General features: G+C 42.5%; 1 protein-coding gene across 3 annotated transcripts; it reads left to right on the top strand.

Annotated features, from left to right (window-relative positions):
• Window positions 1-16: 16 nt before the first annotated feature.
• Window positions 17-25,901, top strand: nsd1b (nuclear receptor binding SET domain protein 1b). 3 transcript variants are annotated; one of them, XM_041051415.1, is made up of 26 exons: window positions 17-43; window positions 139-229; window positions 319-432; window positions 2,133-3,034; window positions 6,259-6,400; window positions 10,280-10,452; window positions 10,658-13,766; window positions 14,639-14,751; window positions 14,905-15,160; window positions 15,685-15,785; window positions 16,396-16,438; window positions 16,765-17,024; window positions 17,309-17,446; window positions 18,122-18,245; window positions 18,438-18,638; window positions 18,737-18,916; window positions 19,163-19,319; window positions 19,900-20,105; window positions 20,286-20,398; window positions 20,539-20,685; window positions 20,985-21,107; window positions 21,281-21,397; window positions 21,684-21,825; window positions 22,170-22,276; window positions 22,505-22,706; window positions 22,957-25,901. In XM_041051415.1, the coding sequence occupies exons 4-26, from the start codon at window positions 2,150-2,152 to the stop codon at window positions 23,715-23,717; spliced, it is 7,800 nt and encodes a 2,599-aa protein (XP_040907349.1). In that variant the 5' UTR covers window positions 17-43; window positions 139-229; window positions 319-432; window positions 2,133-2,149; the 3' UTR covers window positions 23,718-25,901. The 3 variants fall into 3 exon arrangements, with proteins under 3 accessions (XP_040907349.1, XP_040907348.1, XP_040907351.1); XM_041051414.1 differs by lacking the exons at window positions 17-43; window positions 139-229; window positions 319-432 and adding an exon at window positions 886-1,068; XM_041051417.1 differs by lacking the exons at window positions 17-43; window positions 139-229; window positions 319-432 and adding an exon at window positions 887-1,068 and having other exon boundaries at window positions 6,262-6,400.
• Window positions 25,902-26,373: the final 472 nt, after the last annotated feature.

The raw sequence follows: 26,373 nt of genomic DNA, 5'->3' as shown, positions 1-26,373 counted from the left end.
AGACTCAAACAGCCTCCAGAAACACCTCCAGGGCACAGGAGAGGTGCGCTTTGTGGCTCAGTTTCTCCGTGGCTGGGTGAACTTTATATCGAACATATATTAACACTTTGTGGCCTGTTTTTTTTTTCCTCCTCTAAGGCTGGAGGACTCCATTTTGAAGGGACCGGGTGTGCAGCCAGAGTCAACACGGCAACTCGTTTCAGGAAAGGAAACTCATCTGATTTTCCGGGTAGCCTGCAGCACCATTTCACTGCTCCTCAGACGTGGTGGTGGACATTTTTGTAACACCATTTATTTATTTCTTCGTCTCATCTCCAGGCGCATGTGTGCTGCCCAAGTGCGTGTCGTGGTGGTAGTGGTGGTGAAGAGGATGCCAGTTGTTGCCACAAGTTTGGCATGTGACATGTCATTGATGATGGCAGCCTGATTTAGGTTAATAATTGATGCTTGTAATTAAGGGGAGGGGCGAAGGGATTTTTGGAAGTGTCGTGTGGTGGTCCAGTGCGTTTTGGGGGGCTGTCAGCTCAGATTTTTTTCTGTTTTTTCTTTTTTTTTCTTTCTTTTTTTTTTTTTTTTACCCTTGAAGAGAGATTTACGGCCCCTTCTGTGCTCCATGCTGTGGACCGGCTGGGGAGGGAGGCAGTGGTGACGACTGGCAGTGCGCACAGCAGAGAGAGACTGACTTTCAAGGGGCAGGCAGAGTCTGCAGGCAGGAAACAGCAATTCAACAGAGCAGAAATCCACAGACGGGGAATTAGAAAGTTGTAGTTATCACAAAGCAAAAGGGGGAGTGTCGCTGGAGGAGCACAACACGCCTGAATTTCTATAACAGGGGCCGCTGGACCAGGCTTTAGCGCATGTAGAGAGGAGGAGGGGGAGGGAGGAGGAGGAGGAGGGAGGTAGAGGGAGGAGGGGTGGGGGGGAGTGAGTACGTTTCACAGGATCCAGGCCTAGTAGTATTGCCGCTGGGACTCTCCTCATCCGCTTTCAAAAAATTGGAAATTGGCACATTAAAACGCCAAAATGAACGGGTTGAGGGTCACTTTTGCGGTGGGCGACACCGGAATGGTAAGATTCTCGCGGCAGATCCCGTGTCATTTGGCGTTTTCTACGTGATTTTGTTGTTTGATGCACATAGCCTGCATCTGTCGGAAGGAAGCCTGTACAAGTACGCGTGTGCGTCTGTGTGTGTCCGCGAGTGTCAGCATGTGTGCGTGAACTTGTTGTGTGTCGTCGTCTTTGCATGTTATGTGGCGTTTGTGTTTCTGTCTCGTGCAATCATGGAACCACTGCAAGCCACGAGCGACGCACAGACAAACGCACACGCACGCAGTTGCACACACCTATACACACACACGCACAAATACACACATTTATGCACGCGCGCGTCAAACACGCGCACGCGCATGAACGGGTCCATTTTAATTCCAGGTCGTGGATTAAACGCCGGCGTTTTAACGTCGGGTTGATTTTTTCACATGACGCGCCATTATAATCCTACTGGCTTTACTGTGTATTTATACTATACGTATGTGTGTGAGTTTACAGGCTGCTGACCTTATCGGTCTTGATGTCATTTTCATCATATCGCGATAATTTTTCCTTAAAGGCTTTTCAATGGGGCTGCGGTGTTGGCGCAGAATCTCTCCTAAAATGTCACATTAGGTCGATCCGCTCGTCGTCAGTGAGTCTGTTTACGCTTTTATTTTGACATCCTATGACGACAGATTGGGTTGTTTTTACGGAGCTGGTGTCTGAGCTGTGCCTTTCTTCTGTCACTTTTAAAAATATCTCATTACTGGCTGCCTGTGTTAACTTTAAATGAGCTGCAGTAACGTTGTGATATATTATTGAATGAAAGACAGATTGTAGAAACATGCTATGCCCAAAATCATGGCTAAGTGCAATTTCTTATCGTAATATTATAGGAGGATCATAGAAAATATCCTTAAATCACAACTGAGTTCCACAGGCAATTGGTGGAAGGCCCTAAAGAATAATTAAAAGCATATTTTTAATGAAGTTTAGTGTAAGGAAAAACATTAAGTTAATATCTTAAAGTCACTCAAACTCATGTTTTTTTGGTGCTAAGTTTGTAGGCTCCACACTGATCATTTCTGTTCATGTTTCAGGGAGGAACAATGCCAGCATGAGTGGGCCTTATGCAGGCCCTGGTAGGGAGACCCATCAGTCCAGCTGCCCTTTGACCTCTGGCCGTGACCTCTCCACCCACTCTTGCTCCTCCAGACACCATGACCACAGGACCGGCCTAACCATGTCTGCTGCAGCCTCCTCCCTGAAGCATGCATCCGTCTATGGGTTCACACAAAGGGACCACTCCTCCTCCTCCTCCTCCTCCTCTTCCTCTTATAGTCCTCTTAGGAGGCTTCAGCATCTCACCACCATGGTGAGCCAGCCTGACCTGGTCCTGCCAGTGAGGGAGCCAGAGAGGAGCTGGGAGTGGGGCACACGTAAGAAGGAGAGGGGGAAGGAGATGGAGAGAGACTCCTGGGCTGATTGCACAAGCAGGGATTATTCTGGCACCCAGAATACTAGCAGGGGGGAGACCTTTGGTAACACATCTTCTGGACGAAAACAACCCGAGGTCCAAACTGGAAGCAGAGATGCACCAGCAGCCAATCGGAGCGATGCTGCTGGCTCAGACAAAAAGACAGAGAATTGTTTCTCAGGCCCGCCTAGCCCGGCCTTCTCTCTTGACAGCAACAGCCCCTTCGCTAATGGCTTCCTCCACTTCGAATCTTCTTTATTTGAGGATGATGACAACGATCAAGCACGAGCTACCGTGGGTGTGGGAGGCTTGCAGGATAAAAATGAGAGGGCGGGGAATGTTGCTCAGTCCACTCCTGCAGATTTAAATTCAGACTCTAAGGATGTTACCCTGTTGTCAGCCAAGGTTGTCACCCGGTCCCAGTCCTCGGGTCAACGCAGGAGATACTGGGATGGCTCCGATGACGAGTGGGAGAGCGACTCTGATCTGTTCCTGTTTGTGGATAGTCCCTCAAGGCATTCAATGGCAAGTTTTACCCTTATTACCTTCAGTAAACTTGGCACAAACAACTTGCTTTTCAGGTTTTTTAGCAATATCAACACATTACTAGACAGGCATATGGCTTGACACAGCATTGTAAAATTTCAAAGGAGGATTGATATTCACCTGATCAGAAAATACTTGTTATGGTGCTGGGTCACAACTTTTTCACACACAAATCCTGTGCATGACATGGAACACCTCACTGCTTTTGACCAGTCATAACAGAATAGTGGTTACTGTAAATACAGGTGAGGTATGACTCCACAACTGTAGCTCTGTCACTGATAAACACGATTGCCTTGTTTTTACAGAGAACTAAAAGAGAAACATTTGCCTGCTCCAGAAGTATTCAAACTGAGAGGGACAGATCTACCATTACTAACAACAGAACTTAATTATCATAGATGGGTCACCGATTAGTCCTACTCACCTACACCGTCATCAGTGGCTATGAAACACATCAAAAATGCACTTCTTCTGAATTGTCACTCAAATATGACCACATAGATAGGATATACATATTTTCAGATTCAATTTCTCTTCCACATAACAAGAATATCTATCGACGTTATCTCATTGTGAACAATGTCTATGAATCTGCTTAATAATCAAAAAAAAAAAAAAAAACTCCCTCTAACTCTTGAGCTTGCCTGAGATTCATAACATTTTTTTGTTTTCTGCCGTACCAAAGTAATTCAGTGATAGCTGTCTGTACATTTATGGGTTCAGTGGAAACAGAAACTGATAATAGCTAACTCTGTATACTTTTAACAGTGTCAGTTTGCCAAAAAGTACACAACCACACAGACTAACACAGGGCTTAAGTTGTGGCCCACAGCATAACTCTGTGAGCTCATGGCAACATTATGCTCCTTTTTAGCATTTCCCAAAGCGTTATGTGAACTACAGTTCCACAACTTACAGCATCATTATTCCTCAAGTAGAAGTCAGAAAAAGAATAATAATAACAAAATGACAGAAAACATTAATTTTAAAATTTCTGTGTTGTCTTATCACTTTTTTTTAACACTACTAAGACTCAGAATGTCCCGTCAACTATCTTTTCACATACAGATATTTATTATGTGTTGAAAACATATGGTAAAGACAAAAAACACAAAACAATTTTAATCAAGATCAATCAATTCTTTCCATGGTGTCAGACTTAGAAAACCCCTGACTACTCTAATAAGGGGTTTACTCATAAGTGCACATCAAATAAGTCTTTTCCACTATAGGAACATAACAAACTGTAACTTAAGACGTATTGGTTGTCACAGGCTTTGCTTTTGTTTTCTGCTTTTCTCTGTCCACTTTGGGCAAAACTACATTTTGGCACCGCTCATGAGGCGATACTAAACCCAAAGACGCAGGAGAGAGCAGCACACCCATAACTGTGATGGAGTGATTTTAGTTTTACTTCTCTGAGTCAGTGTTTCAGTACGTATTGCCTTCTCCAGGAAAACGGTTACTAAACCATTCAAATCAGTGAGCTCATAGGGCAACCAATGTGAACATAGTGAGCATAACATATTTGAACTTGTCACAGTAGGAGAAGCAGAGGTGTTACTAATAACATTTAACGATGGCTCTGTTTTATTCAAGTGTCAATATAGTGTAATAGTGTTGGGTAAGCCATGACACTGTGACAGTGAGCCAACATGCACAATACCAGGACCCTGAAATCTGAAGCTAAAAAGAATTCATCCATCACTGATTTTATTATTTACGCCTGTAGTTTTCCTACTGTGTCATGTCAAAATGTCCACTGTGAAAACGGCCTACGTCTTTAGAGAGGTCGTTCAATGAAAGCCTCTGATGTTCAAATGTCCACATGTGGACAAGCAATTAGCTGTTTTTGATCCAAATTATTGGCACTAATGGCAAGGTCACAACAACAGCTATTTACTTACAAAGTCACATTTTTTTTATCTGCCTATAGCTGAAAGAGTCTTTACAACCGTTTCTGACCAAAGCAACTACCCAACTACGACTTCTCATGGTCACATCTGCACAAGTTGGTGTACAGATTAAACAAACAATCTATAATGTGTGAATTACTCAACTTTAGAGGTGCAACTTTTTCCACAGACACAGTCATAGTCACTAAGACGTGCAAGCAGACTTTGATGTGTAAAATAGGACAACACTTCTCCTTTAAGAGACAGATATGAGGGTGGTAATTGATTTTTTTCATGTAACTCTCTGCAATAAAGCGAGTAAGTGTATTTTCCAAAATGTTGAACAAGTCCTTTAAAATGCTTCAGCCAGGGTTGCATCATAACAGCAGCTGATATTGGCCCTCTGGCCCGTCCTGCTACATGCCAGTCATAACTCAGGCCTGCTTGTGTACCCCACCGGTCTGCTCGCCCTGCTGCTATGAACACCTACTCCTTTTTACACTGATGGAAATATCATAGCCACTAGCATTACTAGGTTGTGATATTTTTATACTGTGGTTTGAAGGCCGTAAGAGATGATAAGCTAGATTTATATCACAAAATGTATGTGGAGAACACTGGTGTTCAGAAACTGACACCTTTGACCCACCATGAAGACTTGAACAGAACATAAAAGGCAGTGAACCCCAATAGCAGATGATTTAAAAACAAACTACAGTTCACCTTTTGTATTTGCCTGTCCTTTGTCTTCCTCTTTTATATTATTATATTATATAAATCAAGTGAAAACTGTTAATGAAAAGCAAGATAATATTGGGGCATGAATCCTCTTTCTTGACCTTTTGAGAAGGGTACAGTATGTGGTGAAAAGAATTTAGACACAGAGCTTATAGTTAAATATCTTTGAACATGCATGCACAACCTACAGTCAGCACTTAATGGAGAAAGCTGTGAAGTGATCCTTTGTGCTCGGTTTCGTTTCACAATATAAATCAGTATTTCTACCTCCAGAATCTTTCAGACATACACCTCATAGTTTGTTCACTTTTCCCACCACAGCGGTTTACCCAAAGAGGCCTAGACAGGTCAAACAAGGTCAAGGTGTTTCATGTAAACAAACTCCCAGCAGGCTTTGACAGTAGAGTAGATGCACATCAAAATGCAATGGGTCACAATGGGCATAGTCATGTCGAAATACTAACACACTTGTTGCTCTGATACAGCACAGTTTGGTGAAAATACAAAACTCATCTGTCTCATTTCAGGCGTCTCATTGCACTTTCTTGATTGTCATCTTGTCCTCAGCAGAACAGCCTGAAGAAAAAGTCCTTGCCGCCTGTGAAGTTTTTAGAGGGTGAGATTATTTGGGCAAAGTTCAGCCGAAGACCATGGTGGCCCTGTGAGGTGATCATTGACCCCGTACAGGGAATCTATCACAGAGTGAAAGGTGGGCCTGAAACATTGACTTACTGTTCTTACCTAGACTAATGCATTGTACATGGGTTTCTTTCAATAGTACGATTATTTTGGTCACCACTTAATTGACATCTTCAGCTACTAGCATGGCTCTCTGGTGTCATCAGAAAGCACAATAAGATTGTTTGAAATAGTAATTTAGGACACAATTTGCTGAAAAACAGATTCAGAAATGTATAATTATTTTGTTGCGAAGTCTCCCATTGTGGAAGTTTTTATTGGACTTTGTAATTTGTAACTCACAGAAGACAATCCTGTGTATCACGATCGGCAAATATATATTTTTTAAAATTTGTGTTGTGTAAAATCATATCCACAAAAATACGGAGCAGATTGCAAAAACTCATAACTTACTATGTAAGCATTTACATATCTGTGGATCCATTTGTACACGTGAAATGGGTTAGCATATTTGTGGATCTTTTCTGGTCATTTTGTGGGCCACGTGACATTTGTGACATCCGTCCTATTTGTTTGCGGATTTTTGTTCAGTTCATACCGCAGTTGACCTGTAGAAAAAAAAAATCACAAATGTGAGGTGCAGTTACTAGCTCCACCTGCTGGTGGTCTGCACTGGAAGACGACTTAAACAAGAGTCTACTTAGCATCCACAGCCGTAAAAAAAGGAACAAGAAGAAGGCTATGGAGAGAAATTAGACTCAGCATGGTGGAAAAAATGTATTACATGATCTACAAATGGAAAATAAAATTTACAAATGTGCACAATAATTTTTGCGTAATTTAGGGTACTCACAAAGGCGTGTTCCAAACCACACAAAATACCAAGTAATTTGAACTCATGTAAAGCAATTTTACTAATGCACGTACACAACCTCAATAAATATGAATATTTTTTACTTCAGAGCTCTGATCATTTTCACTTGAAAAAAGCTTAGATCCACAAATGCATGCTACATTTAAGTGCTGGTGGAGAACTGGGACATCTGAGTTTTCTGTGAATTTGTGCGTAATTTCAAAGTGGGAAAGATGTTTTTTTTTAAACAGGCAGAATAGCTTGTTCCTCTGCTGGAAAAACAGCCAGTGCAGGCAGAAAGCAGATGCCAGCTGAGCTGAACCCTAACCACCAAGGGGCGGCGCTGCAGGAAACACGATTCTAAATTAAGGGAAGCACATTGCGATGGGTTAACAGACCTTGACACTACTGTTGTGTCATTCTAGTTCATTTGTAGATCATGTAATGCACATTTGTGACCATTTTGAGCCTAATTTCTCTCCATAGAAGGACAGCAGCCTGGCTTCAACCAGGCGGTGAAAGACAAAGTGGAGCATCTTAATTTAACCCATTTCATTCATCGTTGCCATCTTCAGGTGAGTGTGCTGTGCTGTCCTTGCCTAAGTACAAGTGTTACATAGTTTGCTAACTTTGTGTTAGCTGTGGTAGACGTGCACATGCTAGCTCATGTTAGATCATTTAGTGCAGGTACAGAGGGATTTTGAATGTGAGGCATGAATAGCAGCTAGTCAGAATGAGGTGTTTGGCAAGGTTGCAGCACTATTTAATGGTAGGACATCAAGCTTGCATATGATATAGAAAATGTATGTGTATTTCACAATAATTGACTATTCACATTTGCAATGGAATTACCGATTAATTCAACAGCTTACTTTTACTGCTGTCAGGTGATCAGTAAATGCTCAGGTTCCATAGCCAGGGAATCAGAAGTAGAACAGTCAGACAGATCAGCTCAAAGTAATCATTATCCTAGTGACAGTGATTTTAAGGTTAAATGCTTTGTAAGCCACAGTGTCACTGGTGTGTTCTGCTACATGATTATGGGAATGTTGTGACTGAATTTTCTCTGAGACCTCACTGACCCTTTCATTCCTTTCTTTCTCCTCATTTTCTCAGCAGCACCTTGGCCACTTCCCTCTCGTTCTGGCTGTCACCATCACTGAACTCCAAGCCACCATCAACTACTGCTTCTACTGCTGCTGGATATGGACTTGTTTTACATTTATATTTAGATAAATATGAGCCTATTTTTGAGAAGTGTGTTTGTAGAATACAATCATAAATGAACAAAGTATAAGCTTTGTAAAAGTATATGAAAAGCACAGTAACTTTATATACAATAGATGGGAAATGATTAAAGTTTTCTTAAAACTAATGTCCTATTTGTTCACTCTTTTGTATTAACAAAATAATACACTTGGAATGAATACATTAAAATGCCACTCAAATAGCAGCCTACTGTACTGTTGGATTACTTTTCATATGTATAAATACTACTTGATTAAAATTCACTTTACGTGTTTTCAAACTCTGATAGCATAACACAACACATTTTTCAAGTACACTTAAGTGTATTTCATTTCTACTTGTGAAAATTTGAGGACCAGTTTGCGCCATACAAGCACAAACACAACCTTTTTATTGTTTTATTCTTTTTTTTTTGCTGTCAATAACTTATGATGAATGTGGGCCACAGTTTGGCCCAGATTTTTCAGCTGTGACCCTAAGGTGCTTCATCATGCCCATCATGCATCAGGGGCTGGACAAATTCCAAATAGCCTCCAAATACATATCACTGCCATTACAGTCTGAGTGTTGGAGAGGATTTATTGAGGCTCTGAGCATTTCCATTTGTCGGTTGTTCAGGGACGTGTCAGTTTTTGGCAGAACTTTCTAAAATCAGGCTTATGTGGATGACCCCTGTCCCCCCAGTCAATGTCCTCAATGTAGGTGCCCAGGAAATTTGAACAACGAGCTCAGATTGTATTATAATACAGAATAAAATACAGTGGCCAAATGGAAGAATATTCTAAAACTTAAGTTGCAGTTTCTCTCTGAAAAAGCAAAAACTAATGGTTATGGTTGATGACTTCCTGTTCGCATATTCTGCTGGGCCCCTAGTAGTTTAGCTACAGTTGCTGAGTGTTAGTAATTGGAGTATTAGTCGTAGCACAATTAGAAATAGGCTAGTTCACAAGTAATATTATTGCGGTAGTAGAAGTACTTTCATGGTGCCACAACTGTAGTGTAACTGATTCTTGTGTAAGAGCAGTATGCCACACTCTAGTTAAGAATAGTTCAGTAGTTTGTAGTAGTTTGTCTTTTCTTCCTTGATCTTTCGCTGCCCCGTGTTTCTGCGAGTAATGCACATGGGGTGCAAATTAGTTTTGGAAGACGACTAGCGCAGATCACGTATATTTAGATTAGACCAAATTTAACATTCATTAGGTCACCGTGAACTACATTTTCTCACATTTTATCTGAGGATCGTTGAGTGGATACTAGATTAGGCTTATTGTTTGTTTTAGCCCTCTTCCAGTTCTGTAGCGCTGCCAGCCACCTGCTGGTGGAGCTAGTAACTGCACCACACATTTGTGTTTTTTTTTGTTTTTTTTTTTACAGATCAGCCACAGCACAAACTGGACTACAAAAAAACAAAACAAATAGGGAAGTCACAAATGCCACATGGCCAACAAACTTACAGGAAGCGACCCACAAATGTGCAAAATGCATTTCACATGTACAGATGGATCCATAGATATGCAGATGTTCACAGAATAAGTTATGTATATTGCAAACTGCTGTATTTTTGTGGACATGATTTTAGATCATAGTACACATTTTTGAATTGTCTTCTGTGGGTTACAAATAATAAATTCCAATAAATATGTTTAAGAATAAATGCATTTTATTATATTTATACTATTATACATTATATGCCATTTTTAATATTTTGGCCATGTAACATGTCCCGTTCAAAATTATGTAATTTTGTAGAGTTCTATGTACTCGCATTTTAAAGCTCCCTGTGCTATGTTGATGCACTTATGTCTCAGTCTTCATGAGACTGAAGATGGTGTTTTGTTATTGTCTTAGAGCCCAGTGACCGGCCCTGTCGGCTCTACCATGTCAGGACCTTTGGTGAGCCTGTGGAGCTTGTCTGGGTGGAGGAAAAATCAACTCACACCTTCCATGGAGGCTTTGAGTTCGAAAAGCTCCCCCTGCTGCGACGGAGGGGGAAGCAAAGGGAGCAAAACTACAAATACACTGTAATTACGATTTTGTGAATGATGAGTCGCCCATGGCATACCTCAATAAAATGTTAGTCTAAATCATCACAATTGCTGGGTGATCATAGTGTTAGACAATACAAGAACGCTTACACACAAGAAAGAAAATGTTTACAACAAATTTTTCTGTAACCCGATATATTTGCAAAGATTAAGCAGAGTCTCTCTCTTTAACTTTTTGCAGATTGCTAAGCGTTTTCAGGACTCCTGGAAATCCAGTGTGGCAGAAGCTGAATTTATTCTCAGAGAGAGACCCAAAATGGCTTCCTCTATTTCTTCGTCCATAGATGATGCCTTCCACAATATTTCCACATCGGAGGCAGAGAGCAAGGTCCATCCAACCTTTCCTCCCTCCAGTTCACCTGTCTCCACCCTGCCTGAGACGTCACACATGACCAATGGATCCATTTCATCCCCAGTTATTTCATCCCCAGTAAGAACTCCAGCAAAGCCAAGCACTTTAAGGAAATCTTCTGGCAAGAAGAAAACAAGTAAATCGACAAAAGACGTGAATGGTAAACACTTGAAAAAGACTTCGCGGAATAGCCCTGACCAATCAGATAGAGACAATGAAGAGTGCCCATATTCTGACCTCGACTCAGTCCCTAAGATTTTGTGTCCTAAAGCACTTGAACGTCAGCCTAAGCTAGTTCCAACTCAGCCGTCTGTTACTGTTGTCAGAGAGGTGAAGAAGCAGCCTGAGATTCAGAGTGGTCTTTGGTTCAGCAAATCATGCAAAGACAGACGACCTAAAACAACCAGTCCAATGCCAGACCGCACTCTCTTTAGTAAGGCATCCTGTAAGAAGAAGAACCTATCTGTTGTTAGTAAAAAGATGCTGGTTACAAGTGTCTCCTCTAGTGGTGTGCCCAGTGACCAATCAGGGTTGTCAGACAAGCATAAGACTCTGGTATCTGCTGAAGCAAATCTGCCTCCTGAACAGTCAGGACTTTTGAAGTTTAAAAACACCCCGGCTGCTAATAGACCTTTTGGTACAAATGGCAGTCTTGCTGACCACTCAGGTCTGTCGGACAGGCAGAAGTCCCCACTCTCTGTTGAAACTCTTGAGCCCTCTGACAAGTGTGGAAACTCAAAGAGTAGACAGACACCCAGTAGTACAACTGACTCTGTTATTAACACACTGTCCGGCGAGTTTGGTAGCTCAGATGTTAAAAAGGCCTTGGAATCCAGCATGAAAGTTGGTTTCAATGACCAATCCAGGTTTTCAGAAAGTGTAAAGAGTGTCAGTCGAACTGAACATCCTGACCTGATGGCTAGTAAAAAGGTCCATGTAACTGACAGGATTTCAGATCAAGCAGACAAAAAAGAAAGTAACAATTCTTCAGTGTCCAGTTTAAATACTGACACTAGTGACCCATTAGCAATTCAAGAAAAGTCAACAAGTCTGGCCTCTAAGTGTAGACTACCATTTGTCAAATTAATACGCAAGGACATAAAGGGTAAAAAGTTCCTAAACTCTAGTGTAACCATTAGTCCCACTGACCAACCTAAATGTACAAAGAATGAAAAAACACAAGATAAAAATGTGAATAAAATTCCCTCTAAAAGATCAGACAGGGTGGATGGTAAGGCAAGTGTCCCCTTAGATCAGCCATTCAGTTCAGAATCCATAAAGGTCTCCGTTGTGAAGTTAAAAGCAAGCGGTGGGAATGGTATGTTTTGTCTCTCATCAGAATCATCACAAGGGAAAACTACTGTGACCTCCAATGTGGCAAGTGTGTCTGCTGATGAGTTAGGTAGCCCACAAGCGGAAAGGATACCAGTTTTAAATGTAACCCCAAGCAATGTGACACACCCATCCTCTAATCAGTCAGACAGATCAGAAAGTAAGAGGACCACTGCCTCCAATGTAACAAGCGTGTCTTCTGACCAGTTAGGCAGCTCAGAGCAAAGAATAACTTCTGTCACATTACCGCCTTCTCACAGGCAAGGGAATTCACTGTCTAGGAACACTCATGTTTCTGAAGTCACGTCTTCTGAAAAGTCCAAGAAAGTTGTCCACAAATCAAAGCAGGTTCCAGATGAAGTAAAGAAAGTCATGCATGAGCAGCCTGCCCACCTCCCAGCCAGCAGTCGGCTGATGACCAGAGCCCTGAAGGCCATGCAGGAGGCAGAGCAGAAGAAGCGGAAAAAAGCCAAAAAGGAGGCCGAACAGAAAGAACCCTTAAATCCATTCAGAAAAACTGAGGACCTTGTGTGCCACTCTGCGCATAACTCCACTTCAGAGACCAAACCGGACCTTTGCACTAAAACAAAATCTCTTAAATCTCATTATAATGACAATGGTGAGTATGATCAGGACACATTTTCTAGCTGTAGCAGTCCTCCTTTGATGTTTTCTGATTCAGCAGACTTTGAAGCTGATGTCAAGAGTGAAGATGAAGACCTGTCAATATCCTCAACTCCACCAATGGACTTTATACCCCTTACTTCTAAGGTAAAGGCAAAGGAGGAAGATCATTCTTCTGACATATGTTCCTCATCCTCACCTTCCTCACCATTTTCTTTTATGAATGCCTTTAAAAACGTGGAGGAGGTATCTTTCCAGTCCCTGACAAATGAGGGCAGTGGTAAACCCGTCACTTTCAAACCAGACACAAACTACAAGTTCAGCACTTTTCTCATGATGCTAAAGGACTTGCATGACACTAGAGAGCGAGAAGGGGCCCCCTTAGAACTGGAGATTGGGCCACCAAGTGCACATGTTAAGGAGGAGCCCTTGGTGATGCCTGGGGAGGCTAAACCCAGAGGCCCAGATCAACAAAATGAACATGTCAGTAACAATTCAAATCCAGACAAAATCACGATCACCCAAAGTGAAGACAGCACAAGTCAGATATCGAAGAGGCCCTACAACAGAAGGGGTAGCTGCACTGGAGTGAAAAAGAAAGCCAACCGCAAAGTGCCTTGCCGTCCTGCCAGGTCTGGGCCTGGTTTTCCTGGACTGGAGTCCTCATCAGGAATGGCATCCTTACCAACAGTGGACTCTTCATCAGGAGTAGATTGCTCATCAAGAGTCAAGTCCCTGTTGGGCATGCAGGCTAGCAGCTGGGAGAGGCAGGCAGGGGGTGGTGAAGGAGTGGTTCAGAAGGAGAAGGAGGCAAAAAGATGGAGCAGAGTACATGAGAATCTACAGAACATGGTGCCTTTGGAGCAGCGGGGGTCCGACACTACGCTGTGTCTGGGACTGCCGAATGGCATTGTTGCAGACTGCACTGAGACTAATGCAAGCTTGACACACAACGCTGGAGGACGCGACAAGGCTCCAACAGGTAAGGACAGCCTAGTTTGTAGTCCCAAAATAGTGAAGCACAATCTGACCCAAATGTCCCACAATTCTACACAAACATGCACAGAGACCAGTCTCAAATGCCAAACTTTTCAAGTTGATCACATTGCATGTCCAACATACCACCCTGTGGGATGATATGAGGAGGGCTCATCCAGAAATTGGATTGCTCAGTCACATATTTAGAGACTGACATAAGGAGTGTGATGTACTGGATAAGGGATCAACAGTAAGACTTTATGTAAACAATGTAGGCATAAGAAAAACAGAGCCAAGTTTTAGGCCCCAGCTAACTCACTTATTACATCCTGTTTACAAGGAGTTAGGTGCAGGTGGAGTTGGAGGTGGCGTTGAAGGCACAGTTGTCTCAACATTGACTTCTGGGGGCCTGCAGTGTCAGACTGGTGTGAAACCTAATACCTCTTTCTTACTAGATTAAATATTAAGCACATGTCACCTCACTAGACTCTTGGATGAACAAAGACCAAAGGGCTAATGACCATCTGGCAGTCTGAACTTGACTTCAAGGATGTATAAACATTCACACTGAGCATGTTGGGGTCAGTTCACTGAAATTCTCCAGAGTTTAATCCAGTTTGTACTTAACAGTCAGTACAAAGGAATCACTAAACTATGGTTATATACAGATAACCAACAGACTGTCAATGGACAGTTGAATGAATGGACTCCTCATTGTGTATTACCATAATTAATTTGACTGTTCAGTTGTCATCAATTGGATCAACATTAAGGTAAAAACTGATAAAGGACTGTTGAATGAAAAAGAGAAAGTTTTATATATTGTTTTGAACACTATGAACAACAGGAATTTGCATGTGTGTATATCACTTTCAGCACATAAACGAATAAGAAAACCAAGCAAGAGGCTGATTGAGTGGACTGAAGAGTATGATCAGATTTTCTCCACAAGGAAGAAAACCAAAAAGCCTCTCCAGTCGATTGGAAAGGTAAAAATCACACAAAGTTACTTTTTTCTGTTGTAACTTTGTAATTATGTGCATTTCTGCATAATACCAGCATTGGCATGAAGTATCCATTGTCCCTGCATGTCAAACTTTTATCACTGATTGACATTGAAATCACTCCATTTGTTTTCTCAGGCCACTCAACCCATTACCTCCATGTCTGAACCCCCGGGACCGGACAAGAACGCACACGACCACCCGTCATTGAACTTACTTCCTGAAATACAGACACCACCTCCTGAGGAAATCACTGCAACAACACCCTCTGAACTACAAATTCCCAGCACTGAAAACACATCTCCCCAAGATTCATCAGTGCTTTCCATCGACACACTAACTCCTCCTCCAGAAGCTGAACCTTCACTGTCTGAAGGCCTCGTCAAAGACAATGGTAAGGCAGTGTTTATGTATATGTATTTATTCTTTGTTAACATTTATTAACATTTCTAATTCTACAATGAATTATTTATGAAATTCATTGTGTCTTATTAAAATCATAAATAATGTCTTGTAATTAGTAAATTTAATGTGTCCTGCTCTGCTGTGGTCAGTGCGTCTGACTGTATCTGCTATCAGTAAAACCTGTGGCATGATTGACAATGAGACATGTGCAGGGTGTTTTTATTTATCATGGCTCATGGGCTTTTTTGTGCTCCTATTATTAATATGCGTATTGTTGGCATGGATGCATGGATTTGGTCTCAGATCAGCGATTCTTGACAACCAGCTACTGTAGTACACCTCCTGACAGCACATTCTGTTCAGCAGCCTTTCTCTCATCATTAAATGTTTGATCCATTAAAGCTTAGTATTGTGTCAGTCAGTAGTGAAGACTAAGTGTGATATACTGTTTTGAAAATGTGGATGAGCCTCGTAATGTTGAATGCTAACCTGGCTGGGACATTTGGTTGACAGGAAACGGTCCTCTGCTGGAGAAGAAGCGGAAGAGGAAACCCACTCAGAAGATCCTGGAGTACTGCCTGGAGGCAGAGGCTTCAACGGGTCCAAAGAAGAAGGTACAGCATGGACATGTAGTGTTATGTGCTCATTTATTTACCTGTTGTATATCTGGTACACCTGTACTTGCGTGATTACAGTCTGAGGTACCAGTGCATTACACACACCTGTATAGACAAATCTCAGCATTTAAAGCTTCACAAATATAGTTACTTTTTTTTTCAAATTGCATTAGATCTGATTCAGACTGCAAGTGGTGCCTCCCAAGGTGGGTACAGGAGAATTGAGGAGTGGTGCAGATTAGGAGACATGAGGCAAAGATACACATGGTGAACACGGCCATCAGCTGGAGCAGCAGCTGGAGCTGTGACACACAGCTCACTGAAACAGTTAAGGTGCTTTAAAGCCTTTACCACCTGATTGTTGCAGTTTTTGTCAAAGATCATACTCCTCCTGAGTTTTGACTTAGGCAAACCTGACTCCACAGACATGATGCACATATTTTTAGATTCAGAGTATGAATCTTTGGGGTATGATTATCTCTAACGTCATTTGCAAACAAATGTCTCTAAACCTGCTTTGAAATCACAGAAAAAATACACTCATCACATCAAACCACACAGCCCTTTTCTATAGAAATAGTTTTTGATAATGTTTCTCTTATCACAGGTCAAAACACTGAAGATCAATTCAAATCCTGCTCCTCAATCAGGTCAGTAAATCATCTCATAGCAGTACATATTATACAATACTGCAGTTTATAATAACTATATACCTTTTTTTCCCATTGTGTACATTTTTAAACCCTAATTTCCTGTGTTCTCTTGAATTTGTGAAAGAAGCCTTGAGGAATTTACACACAACATAAATTACCACTGCACCTAAAACATTTGCTTTGTGTAAGAAAAATGTGAAATGGCTTTAAACTGAGATTTACTTTCAGTGTTATGACTTTTAATTTTTCAATCTTATGAAGTATATATAGTTTTTGCATCTTGCCTGTGATAACTGGTTCTAACACGTCTTTCTCACACCCAGATTCAGGGCCACCGCTTTTAAAATCAAAGGGCAAGCAGATTACAGCATCCACCTCCACACCAACGACTCCAGAGGTTTCCACTTGTACACCCACGCCTTCCATTCAGACCAGTCTCACTCCCAGCACTCCTGCACCCGCTGCTCCTGTGTCAGCTCCACCTGAACCCGGCCCGGGCGAGACGGCGTCAGCAGACGTCGATGCTCCTCAGCCAGAGGACAGTAAGGCCCAGGAGGTCAAAAAGGACACAGCAGAATCAGAGGTCAGACGTGTTTACTTGCTCATAGAGTGCGTGAGACCATTGCTTACATTAACATGATTTAGTGGCTTATTTACTGTAACTGTAGCACAAACCACTGAAGATTTGTTTTTCCACTGGCTGTTCATTCACTTTGCTAAATTTGATATCAGTCCTAACTGGTCAGAAATTCTCAGACACACATATTTTGTCCCACTTTTAGGCCTATTAAGCATTTTATCAACTTTCTTTACTTCCTTGCCCTTATTTATTGCTCTAGAACAGTGAATTTTTCCTTTGTTCCTAAGGGTGACCCAACCAGCTTGGATCACAGCTTCTCCTCCATGAAGGACGACTTGTCGCTGTGCGATGACCCACGCTTACCCTCGAGGAAGATCATAGGGGACCGAGGAGGCCCTGCTTCCATGAAGGAGAACATATGCCAGGTGAGACAATTCCCTGATGTCCTCAAAAGCTTTCAGAGAACAGTTTTAACTTTCCTCTAAAACTCCCTTTACTCTTTGCATCTCTGTTGTTAGTGACTCTTTGTGTTACAGAGGTACTATCCCACCTGCAGAGTTGTTTAGGGTCCAGAAATCCAACATTTCTGGGGTGTTCTAACTGTGGTGAATAACTAAACACAAAATATATCTTCTCTAATCTAATCTAATCTAAACTTAATCTCCATTTAACAATATAATGTCATGTTTCATAAGTTAGTACTCAAAGTGGGTTTTAACACAACTTACTCCCACTGGAGAGGTTTGTAATAAAGTGAGACCTGCTGGAAAATGAAACCACATTTGCTTTGTTTTTATGGAAAACATGCTTCATTTTGGCCACAGTTCAACAGGGCTGTTAGCCTCGGCTGGATGACTTCACTTATTTGGTGGATGTTTAGTCCCAGAGTGGCTTTCTGCACCATGAGTACTTATTGTTTCAGTCTGTGGACGCCCACAGAAAATCCAGGTATAATATCACGCTTTACCCATCAGACTACAGGACATGGAACAGAATACACAGGACCACTTTCACAGCTACTTTTAACTACTCTTATTATGCTGTGACTTTCAAAGCAGACTGTTTTTTTTTCTTTTTTTTTTTTTTTTTTTAAATCTCAGGTGTGTGAAAAGACGGGGGAGCTGCTGCTCTGTGAGGGTCAGTGCTGTGGAGCTTTCCACCTACCCTGCATCTCTCTGGCCGAGGCACCGAAAGGGAAGTTTGTCTGTCCTGAGTGCAAATCGGGTACGTCTGTGCTAAAGCTTTACAGCTTTACAGTTTAAGTTTTATTCCTTGAAAAAACAAATTGTGAGACTGTCTTTCTAATATAGATAAAACATATAGTTAAGTACATATCTGATGGTGCTAACATGCATTGCTAAAAGATTTATGCTTATAATGTTTAAATGAATTGCATCATGGTTGTTTTTCTCCCAGGCATCCACACCTGCTTTGTGTGTAAAAAGCGCAGTGAGGATGTGAGGCGCTGTATGATCCCTGTGTGTGGGAAGTTTTACCACGGGGAGTGTATCACCAACTACGCCCCAACTGCACCTGTGAACAGAGGTTTCCGCTGCTCGATCCACGTCTGTCTCACCTGCTTCATCGCCAATCCCAGCAGCTCGTCTATCTCTAAAGGTAAACAGAGGACGCTCAGATACTCTGCGATAACACCTTTACCCTCTGCACCGCCCACACCCTAAATGTCCATTTGTTCTCTTGTTTTTTGTCTGTAGGTCGTCTGGTACGATGTGTGCGTTGCCCGGTGGCCTATCATGCTACAGACCTTTGCATGGCGGCAGGCAGTGTTGTCCTCTCCAACAACAGCATCGTCTGTCCCAACCACTTCACCCCCCGTCGTGGTGTCAAGAACCATGAGCATGTCAACGTCAGCTGGTGCTTCGTCTGCACAGAGGGTACAGCTTTAAGAGCATGTGGAGTAATTTCAGATTGGCCTGGTCCAATTCCAAAACCAAAACAATGAGTTAAAGGAAGCTAAAATATTAATAGCAAACAGAGGTACTCTTAATGTAGCCCTCACCAAACATTAGCTATCAGGCCTTCACAATTACATATATAAAATCTGTGAATCTCACTGATAAAGCACACATCCTGTAACAATGAACAGTTAAAACATTGGCGTTCTTCCTAATGTGCTCCAGGTGGGAGTCTGCTGTGCTGCGAGTCCTGTCCTGCTGCCTTCCACCGGGAGTGTCTGAACATTGAGATGCCTAAAGGCAGCTGGTACTGCAACGACTGCAAGGCTGGAAAGAAACCTCGCTACAAGGACATCCTCTGGGTGAAAGTTGGACGGTACAGGTCAGTGGCGAGCTAGAGAATCTGATGCTCAGGTCTGTGTTATAACAGTATTTTTTTCTGTTTTCATTGCACAATTCCTTTTACAGTATAATAGCGTGTGTTTTAGGGATTTTTTTTATTGGCCTATGCCCTGACTTTTCCTGACTTCCACCAGGAAGTTGGTGTTTGTGGTTTGTTACAGACATTCATGTTCCCCTCAGGATGAATTGTAATTAGTTTGGTTTCATTATTGCATGATCTGTTGATTATTTTTTTGATTAATTAATTTGTTGCTTGGTGTAACATCTGGGAAAAATGAAAAATCACAATATCCTGAGGCACAAGGGGACATCATTAAATGTTTTATCTTTGTCATTATTCCACAAAAACAACACAAATTACTTGTCTCAAAAATACAGCTCAAAAATACAGTAACATGTGGGCTAAACAGATAATTGAGATGTCTGTAACAGACACAGATCTGGAGAAGACAAATGCAAGATCACTCCTGTGTAATGAATTGACACCTTTAAATAAATATCTTAATCTTCTATTGTTGTACAGTTATGTTTCTTTGGTGGTTTTCCACACTACTATAAAGGTGGTGGCCAGCAGAAGTCAGCCATCCCAAAACAATCCCTGAGAACATCCAGCGGATGAGGCACGATGTCGGGGAGTTCCCTGTTCACTTCTTCGGCTCCAACGACTACTTGTGGACCTACCAGGCCAGAGTCTTCCCTTATATGGATGTGGACGCCAACAGCAAAGAAAAGATGGGGAAAGGTGTTGATGCCACCTATAAGAAAGGTATCTAGTGCGTTTAGCAAAATGGCTTCTTTAACAGAATCTGAAAGTGAAAGTCATCATTTTGGTTCTTTAAATAGAATTGTGTCTCTTAATGTAGTGTTTCGTATGTTATTTGTTTTGTCTCCAGTTTGTACTTGGTATGATGACTTGACTTCTCTGGTTGTTGATCTTCCTCCTCAGCTTTGGAGGAGGCAGCTGTGCGATTTCGAGAGCTGCAGGCAGAGAAGGAGCTCCGGCAGCTTCAAGAGGACAGGAAGAACGACAGGAAGCCTCCTCCATACAAACATATAAAGGTCTGGGAGAAGACTTGCCATCGACCTTTGTCTTTATTTAGTCCAAAATGCCGCAACATGTAGGATTCGCTCAGTAACAAGCCTTAAATGTGTTCATTCTGATGAGCTCATATTTGCTTCCACGCTTCTGGCTCATTCAGGTGAATCGCCCGATAGGAAAGGTTCAGATCTTTACAGCCGACCTATCAGAGATCCCGCGCTGTAACTGTAAGGTGACAGACGAGAGCCCGTGTGGAATGGACTCAGAGTGCATCAACCGCATGTTGCTGTACGAATGCCATCCACAGGTACAGAAACACCTCCCATCGCCCTCACACAATGTTTTATCAACTTCACTATCACAAGTCCTCCATGGTAACATTTTATAAAGCCTGTTAAATGACAGTGGACAGTATTTTCAGTAAGTAAAACTAGATGACTAGGCGTGCTCAGACAGAACAAAAGCTTAATTTTAAATGGGTCATAAGTGGCTTCCTTTGCTTTTGTAATAAAGAGAGCACAGTGTGTTTTGATACAGCCAGGTGTAAAGTATCTCTATCATCATATATGACTAATATATTTTGATAATGACACTCTGAACTTGCAGGTTTGCCCTGCAGGTGAACGGTGCCTCAATCAGGCGTTCACCAAACGTCAATACAGCCAGGTGGAGATCTTCAGGACGCTGTCCCGAGGCTGGGGGCTCCGCTGTGTCCATGACATCAAGAAGGTAAACACAATACTGTCAGTAACAGTACTGCCACTATCAATGCTACTGACTGCTGATACTGGTACTAGTGCTTCTAAATGAACTGGTACAGAACTGCCATCAGGTGGTGCAGCTGCTGTTCTGTGGGACTGGATCAGGCTAAATAATGAATGCTCCTTGTGTTGTTCTCCCAGGGTCAGTTTGTGAGTGAGTATGTTGGGGAGGTGATCGACGAAGAGGAGTGCAGGTCGAGGATCAGACACGCACAGGAGAACGACATCTGTAATTTCTACATGTTAACTCTGGACAAGGTACAGCTCTGAACCAGTGTGGGTGTGTGTGTTTGTTTAATCTTGTCTCAGTTGCATGCTACAGTTTGCTTCAAGGCCAGTTCAAGGTCAGGGAAATACCAAACTCAGTCACAGAGGAAGCATGAAAATAGAGCCTTTAAAATGTTAAGAATATGTGGTACTGTATGGTGTTTATATAATGCAGCTGCAACGGAGCATGAGAGATTCTCTATGAATGTCAACAAGATGAACTGTCTTTTACAGTTTTTAATTGGATTCTGTGTATGTTTGTGCGTGTGCACGTTAGGACCGGATCATTGATGCTGGGCCGAAGGGGAACGAGGCTCGCTTCATGAACCACAGCTGTCAGCCAAACTGTGAGACCCAGAAGTGGACAGTGAGCGGAGACACCCGGGTGGGACTGTTTGCTCTGGTGGACATTGCTGCAGGTACGCTGCTTCATTTAGATCTGAAATTTTAAAATAACCACTCTAATTTAAGGTGCTTTGTTAAATCAACAACTGTCAATGACTAATTTTGGAAAATATTAAAATAGTTTTTTGGTGTGTTATGCTGATTGTGTGTAGAAAAACATTCACATGCTCTTATGTACACTGAAAGAGTACATAAGAGCGTCAATACTTTCTAAATCAGATTTTTCAACCACCCTGTCCAAACTGTGGGCTCGTTTCTCAGCTGAATTTATGAGGCTTCATCAGTCCGAGTTTCTCAGATCATGTGGGTATCCTCCGCAGTTGCAGCCCCTTTCAGTTGTTTGTGTGTGTCTGCTCAGGCACAGAGCTTACCTTCAACTACAACCTGGAGTGTTTGGGGAACGGGAAGACAGTCTGTAAATGTGGAGCATCAAACTGCAGCGGCTTCCTGGGCGTCAGGCCAAAGGTGAGGGGGGGCGTGGGAGGGTGCCACAAAAGAAATACAGTTTGTTGAGGTACAAGTTATTTTTAAGTGCTGTCAACAGCACTTTCTTTGCCTGGTGATGTGGTGAATGTTGGGGTGGAGCATCAGAAAGTAACATCTGTTTTACTCAAGAAAGCAAAAACCACAATGAAAGTACCACTAGCTTTCATGTTTTACCACTATTAATCAACCACTCTCCTCTGCAACCAGAATAACCCTCCATCTGATGACAAAGGTCGGAAGCTGAAGAGGAGAGGCCACGGCAAGAAGAAGAACAAGGTGGTGGTGACCAAAGAAAGAGAGGACGAGTGTTTCAGCTGTGGAGACGGAGGACAGATGGTTTCCTGTAAGAGACCTGGATGTCCTAAAGTCTACCACGCCGACTGCCTCAACCTCACCAAGAGGCCTGCAGGTCAGTGGCTTAACCAAAGTGAAATCATTTGTCACAGTTGCTTCACAGTTTGCATATCTTGTCTTTTAAATTTGATCCTATTTTATTGTATTTACCTTAGTTTTATTGTAACTATTATGACTCTTTGCTTTTATATAAAGCACTTTGTGTTATATTTATTCATTAAATGTGCTACAGAAATAAAGTTCATTATTATAAAAGTATAATACTTCCCTGTATGTTCTTGTCTGTGTATGTATATTCATTGCAGGTCGATGGGAATGTCCGTGGCACCAGTGCGACATATGCGGTAAAGAGGCGGCGTCCTTCTGTGAGATGTGTCCCAGTTCTTACTGCTGCCAGCACAGAGACGGGCTGCTCTTCATCTCCAAGCTGGACGGCAAACTGTCCTGCAGTGAGCACGACCCCTGTGGGCCCGAACCACTGGAACCGGGGGAGATCCGGGAGTACACACCGGAACCCAGGGCTCTTACCTCGGGGCTAGGCATGGCCGTCATCCCCTCTGCTGCTTCTAACACAACCACCAGTCTGAACCAGACCACAAGGAGGGTCCAGGAGATCAGCGCCGGCGCTGGCATGTCTTCTTCCGAGTCGTTTTCTACTTTTTCCATCGCGGTACCTGTCACCATTCCTGTCGCTGCTCCTGCCACATCACCTCCCCACAACAGCTCTGATGTTCCCAGCAGCCCGCAGGTGTTCGACCTCCCGCACTACTCGCCCATCTCTTCGTATGAGGAGGAGAGGGATGTCTTAGAGGAGGAAGAGGAGGAGGAGGAGGAGCTGGCAGATGTGGAGTTAGAGGAAGAGGGTGAGGAGGGGAGGCAGAAATCAGATCCTCATGAAGAGGATGGAGAGGCGGTGATGGAGGAGGTTGGGCTGGAATACCTGGAGATCAAGGAAGAGGAGGAGGAGGAGGAGGAAGAAGAGGAAGAGGAGGAAGAGGAGGAAGAAGAGGAAGAGGAGGAAGAGGAGGAAGAAGAGGAAGAGGAGGAAGAAGAGGAAGAGGAATAACATACAGTGGATTATTATTTATAGTGGCACAGGACATGGAGGCAGAACAGGCAGTCAGGCAAGAAGACATCACAGTCAGTGCAGTGGGGAAACAAATGGCAATCAACCAATCACACAACAGAAGTAGCCCAGTCTGTCAGTGTTTTTATCCAGTGAGCAGGTGGATGTATGGAGGAATTTTTGGTACAAAACTAAATTAGAACATAAATAAATTGTGAAGTTGATAAATGAATAAATAAACAGAATAAATACTGTATAGTCTGATATATACATAGACAGATATTCAGCAATTTCACAAATTATTTATTGATTTAGTTTTGTCCTACTACATCGCTCCGTGTTCCCTGACCTTGGTACACACTTGCTGTAGAGACAATTTCGTAACACAGTAACTTTGCACAAACTGGCTGCACCTTCATATGGGAGATCTGACAAAGAAAGTTATCTGGAACTGCAACATAAACCTTGGCATTTGTAAACATATTTCACTCCGATATACTTGTTTTCTCACATTCTTACCAGTTTCACCTGCTGGTTTGTTTTGGTATCTCTTTGAGTAGTAGTTGAGGTGTCATGTGTGTCAAGTTGACCTGCAAAAGCTTAATGTAGTAGGAGACTATTACTGTATCTGGTGCATAGGTGTTTAATGCAAGGAAAAGACTACGCTATGGCTTCCTGTCAGGGTGGGACTAAATTCTTCAGCCCATGGATGCTGGGACCCGATAAATACCAACTGAGTCAGCGCTCAGCCTGGTAAATGACTTCTACTCAGTTACACTGGACTTAAATAGTGACTCCGTTTACATCTCTGCAGTGGTTGTGCTTTTAGACATCGCTCCAAATGAAACATATCCAGCCTCTACTGGACTGAAATTTGTCCGTGTGGTCAGTGGACTTAGTTCAGTGATGTGTAATTGGGATTTTACTGGACACATACTTCTGGCAAAATCACATCCCACAACCCCCCTGAATCAACTTCCACCCAGGAAAGACAGCCTCACACACAGGAGTCATCACTTCCAGTCACTTCAGTCTCCTGTTTGTCTCCACTTTGCTTTTTTTAAACTCCTCAGATCATTCAAGATCAGACCATTTACAAAAATGTGAAAGTGCCAGATGATTGGCTACCTGGTGTAGCCTTAACCATGCATTCACGCAACGAGCGACTTGAGAAAACTGTCACTACAGATTCGTGGTTGTTGGTCACAGAAGTTAAAATAGATGAAGTCTGATGGAATAAAATCTTTTTTTTTTTGGAATGTAGATAGTGATAGTTTTGAATTGAGGCTGCCAATAGCCAGGATGAGAAAAAAATATTCTCTAGACCATTTCACGCCAAAAAAAGGGATCCTAAACTGACAAGGATTTGTTGTATAACTACGACCAGTCAGTGAGGGTGGGAAAGACACAAAGAAAGTATTTATGCCATCATGGGACACTAAAACTGTCTCAGATTAAGAAACGTATAGGTTATTTAGCAGTTCCGTAAGTCAGGCTGAACCAGGCTGGATCGCACAGACTGACGCTCCTGAAGCTGGTTGACCACACCACACGAAAACCTGGTCTTGCCCTCGTGGTTGCTGGTGGTCTGGATGCAGAGATAGCACTAAGTTTTCTGCAGTGTATGCTGTTTATATATAATTCTGTGACGCACAAATGATGATAAGGGAGAGCGGGGATGTTAGCGCTTCCTCTCTCTGTTCTTGACTCTCCATCGAGGGGAAAAAGAAGTCTTCGATTGGATTACGAAAACTACAGACTCCTGCCATTATGCTTGCACTTCAGTATGTGTTCTTGCCACATGTGTTTCGCTCTGTCTTCAAGCTTATAATATTGTCTGTGTTATCTGCCAATGCCTTAGTGTGTAATTCTTCGGAAATATTTTTAAGGAATGGTTTGGCACCCAAATTTCCCTACTAATGCCTTTTTACAGTTGCCCAACGAGCAGTGTTTCATTCCAGTGTAATTATGACCTGTTAGATCTCAACCATTGACCTGTTAACTGCTATATAAATATATAAGAAGAAGATATGAAATAAGTGCTTTGTGCTGGCCTCATTCTTTTGTCATTTATTGGTACAAAATTAAGCTACACAGAAAACGTAGATCTGTAAGTTTCTAAAATTAAAGTCACAATGTATATAATCTTTTTTTTTTTTTTGATTGCAGCATCTATTAAATTATTTTGACGATGGTCAGACATGTTCAAATCCTTGTCATTGTCACTCCCTCCACCTGTGTGTCTGTGCAAGTGTGACTGAGTGTGAGACAGCAGAGCCCCACCAGCTGGATCCCATCCTGCAATCGAGACTCTGCTCTGCTGCAACCACCCTGCCAGATCGTAGCTCCTGATCAGTCTGCGTTTAAGTCATTCTAAGTTATATTTTGCTCATTGGCTGTTATCAGTTTCCTAACCTGTTCTCTTCCTCCTGCAGTCCAGTCTGCCCCGGCCCCTGTCCTTTGTCCTGACGGCCCCGCTTCTCTACCCAAGTCCCTGCTTGTTTCAGCTTACCGCTCCCTGGACGCTCTGCTCAGCTCACCCCCAGGTTTGCTTTGTCATTATGGGATATTAAGTGCAGATTGATGAGAGAAAAGAAATTGATTTAATTGACTTTAGCATGAGACTGAAACATAACAATGTGAAAATAGTTAAGGG

Source organism: Toxotes jaculatrix, chromosome 12 (genome assembly GCF_017976425.1).
Source record: "Toxotes jaculatrix isolate fToxJac2 chromosome 12, fToxJac2.pri, whole genome shotgun sequence".
NCBI lineage: Eukaryota > Metazoa > Chordata > Actinopteri > Toxotidae > Toxotes > Toxotes jaculatrix.
This window is presented reverse-complemented; position numbering and strand designations above follow the sequence as displayed.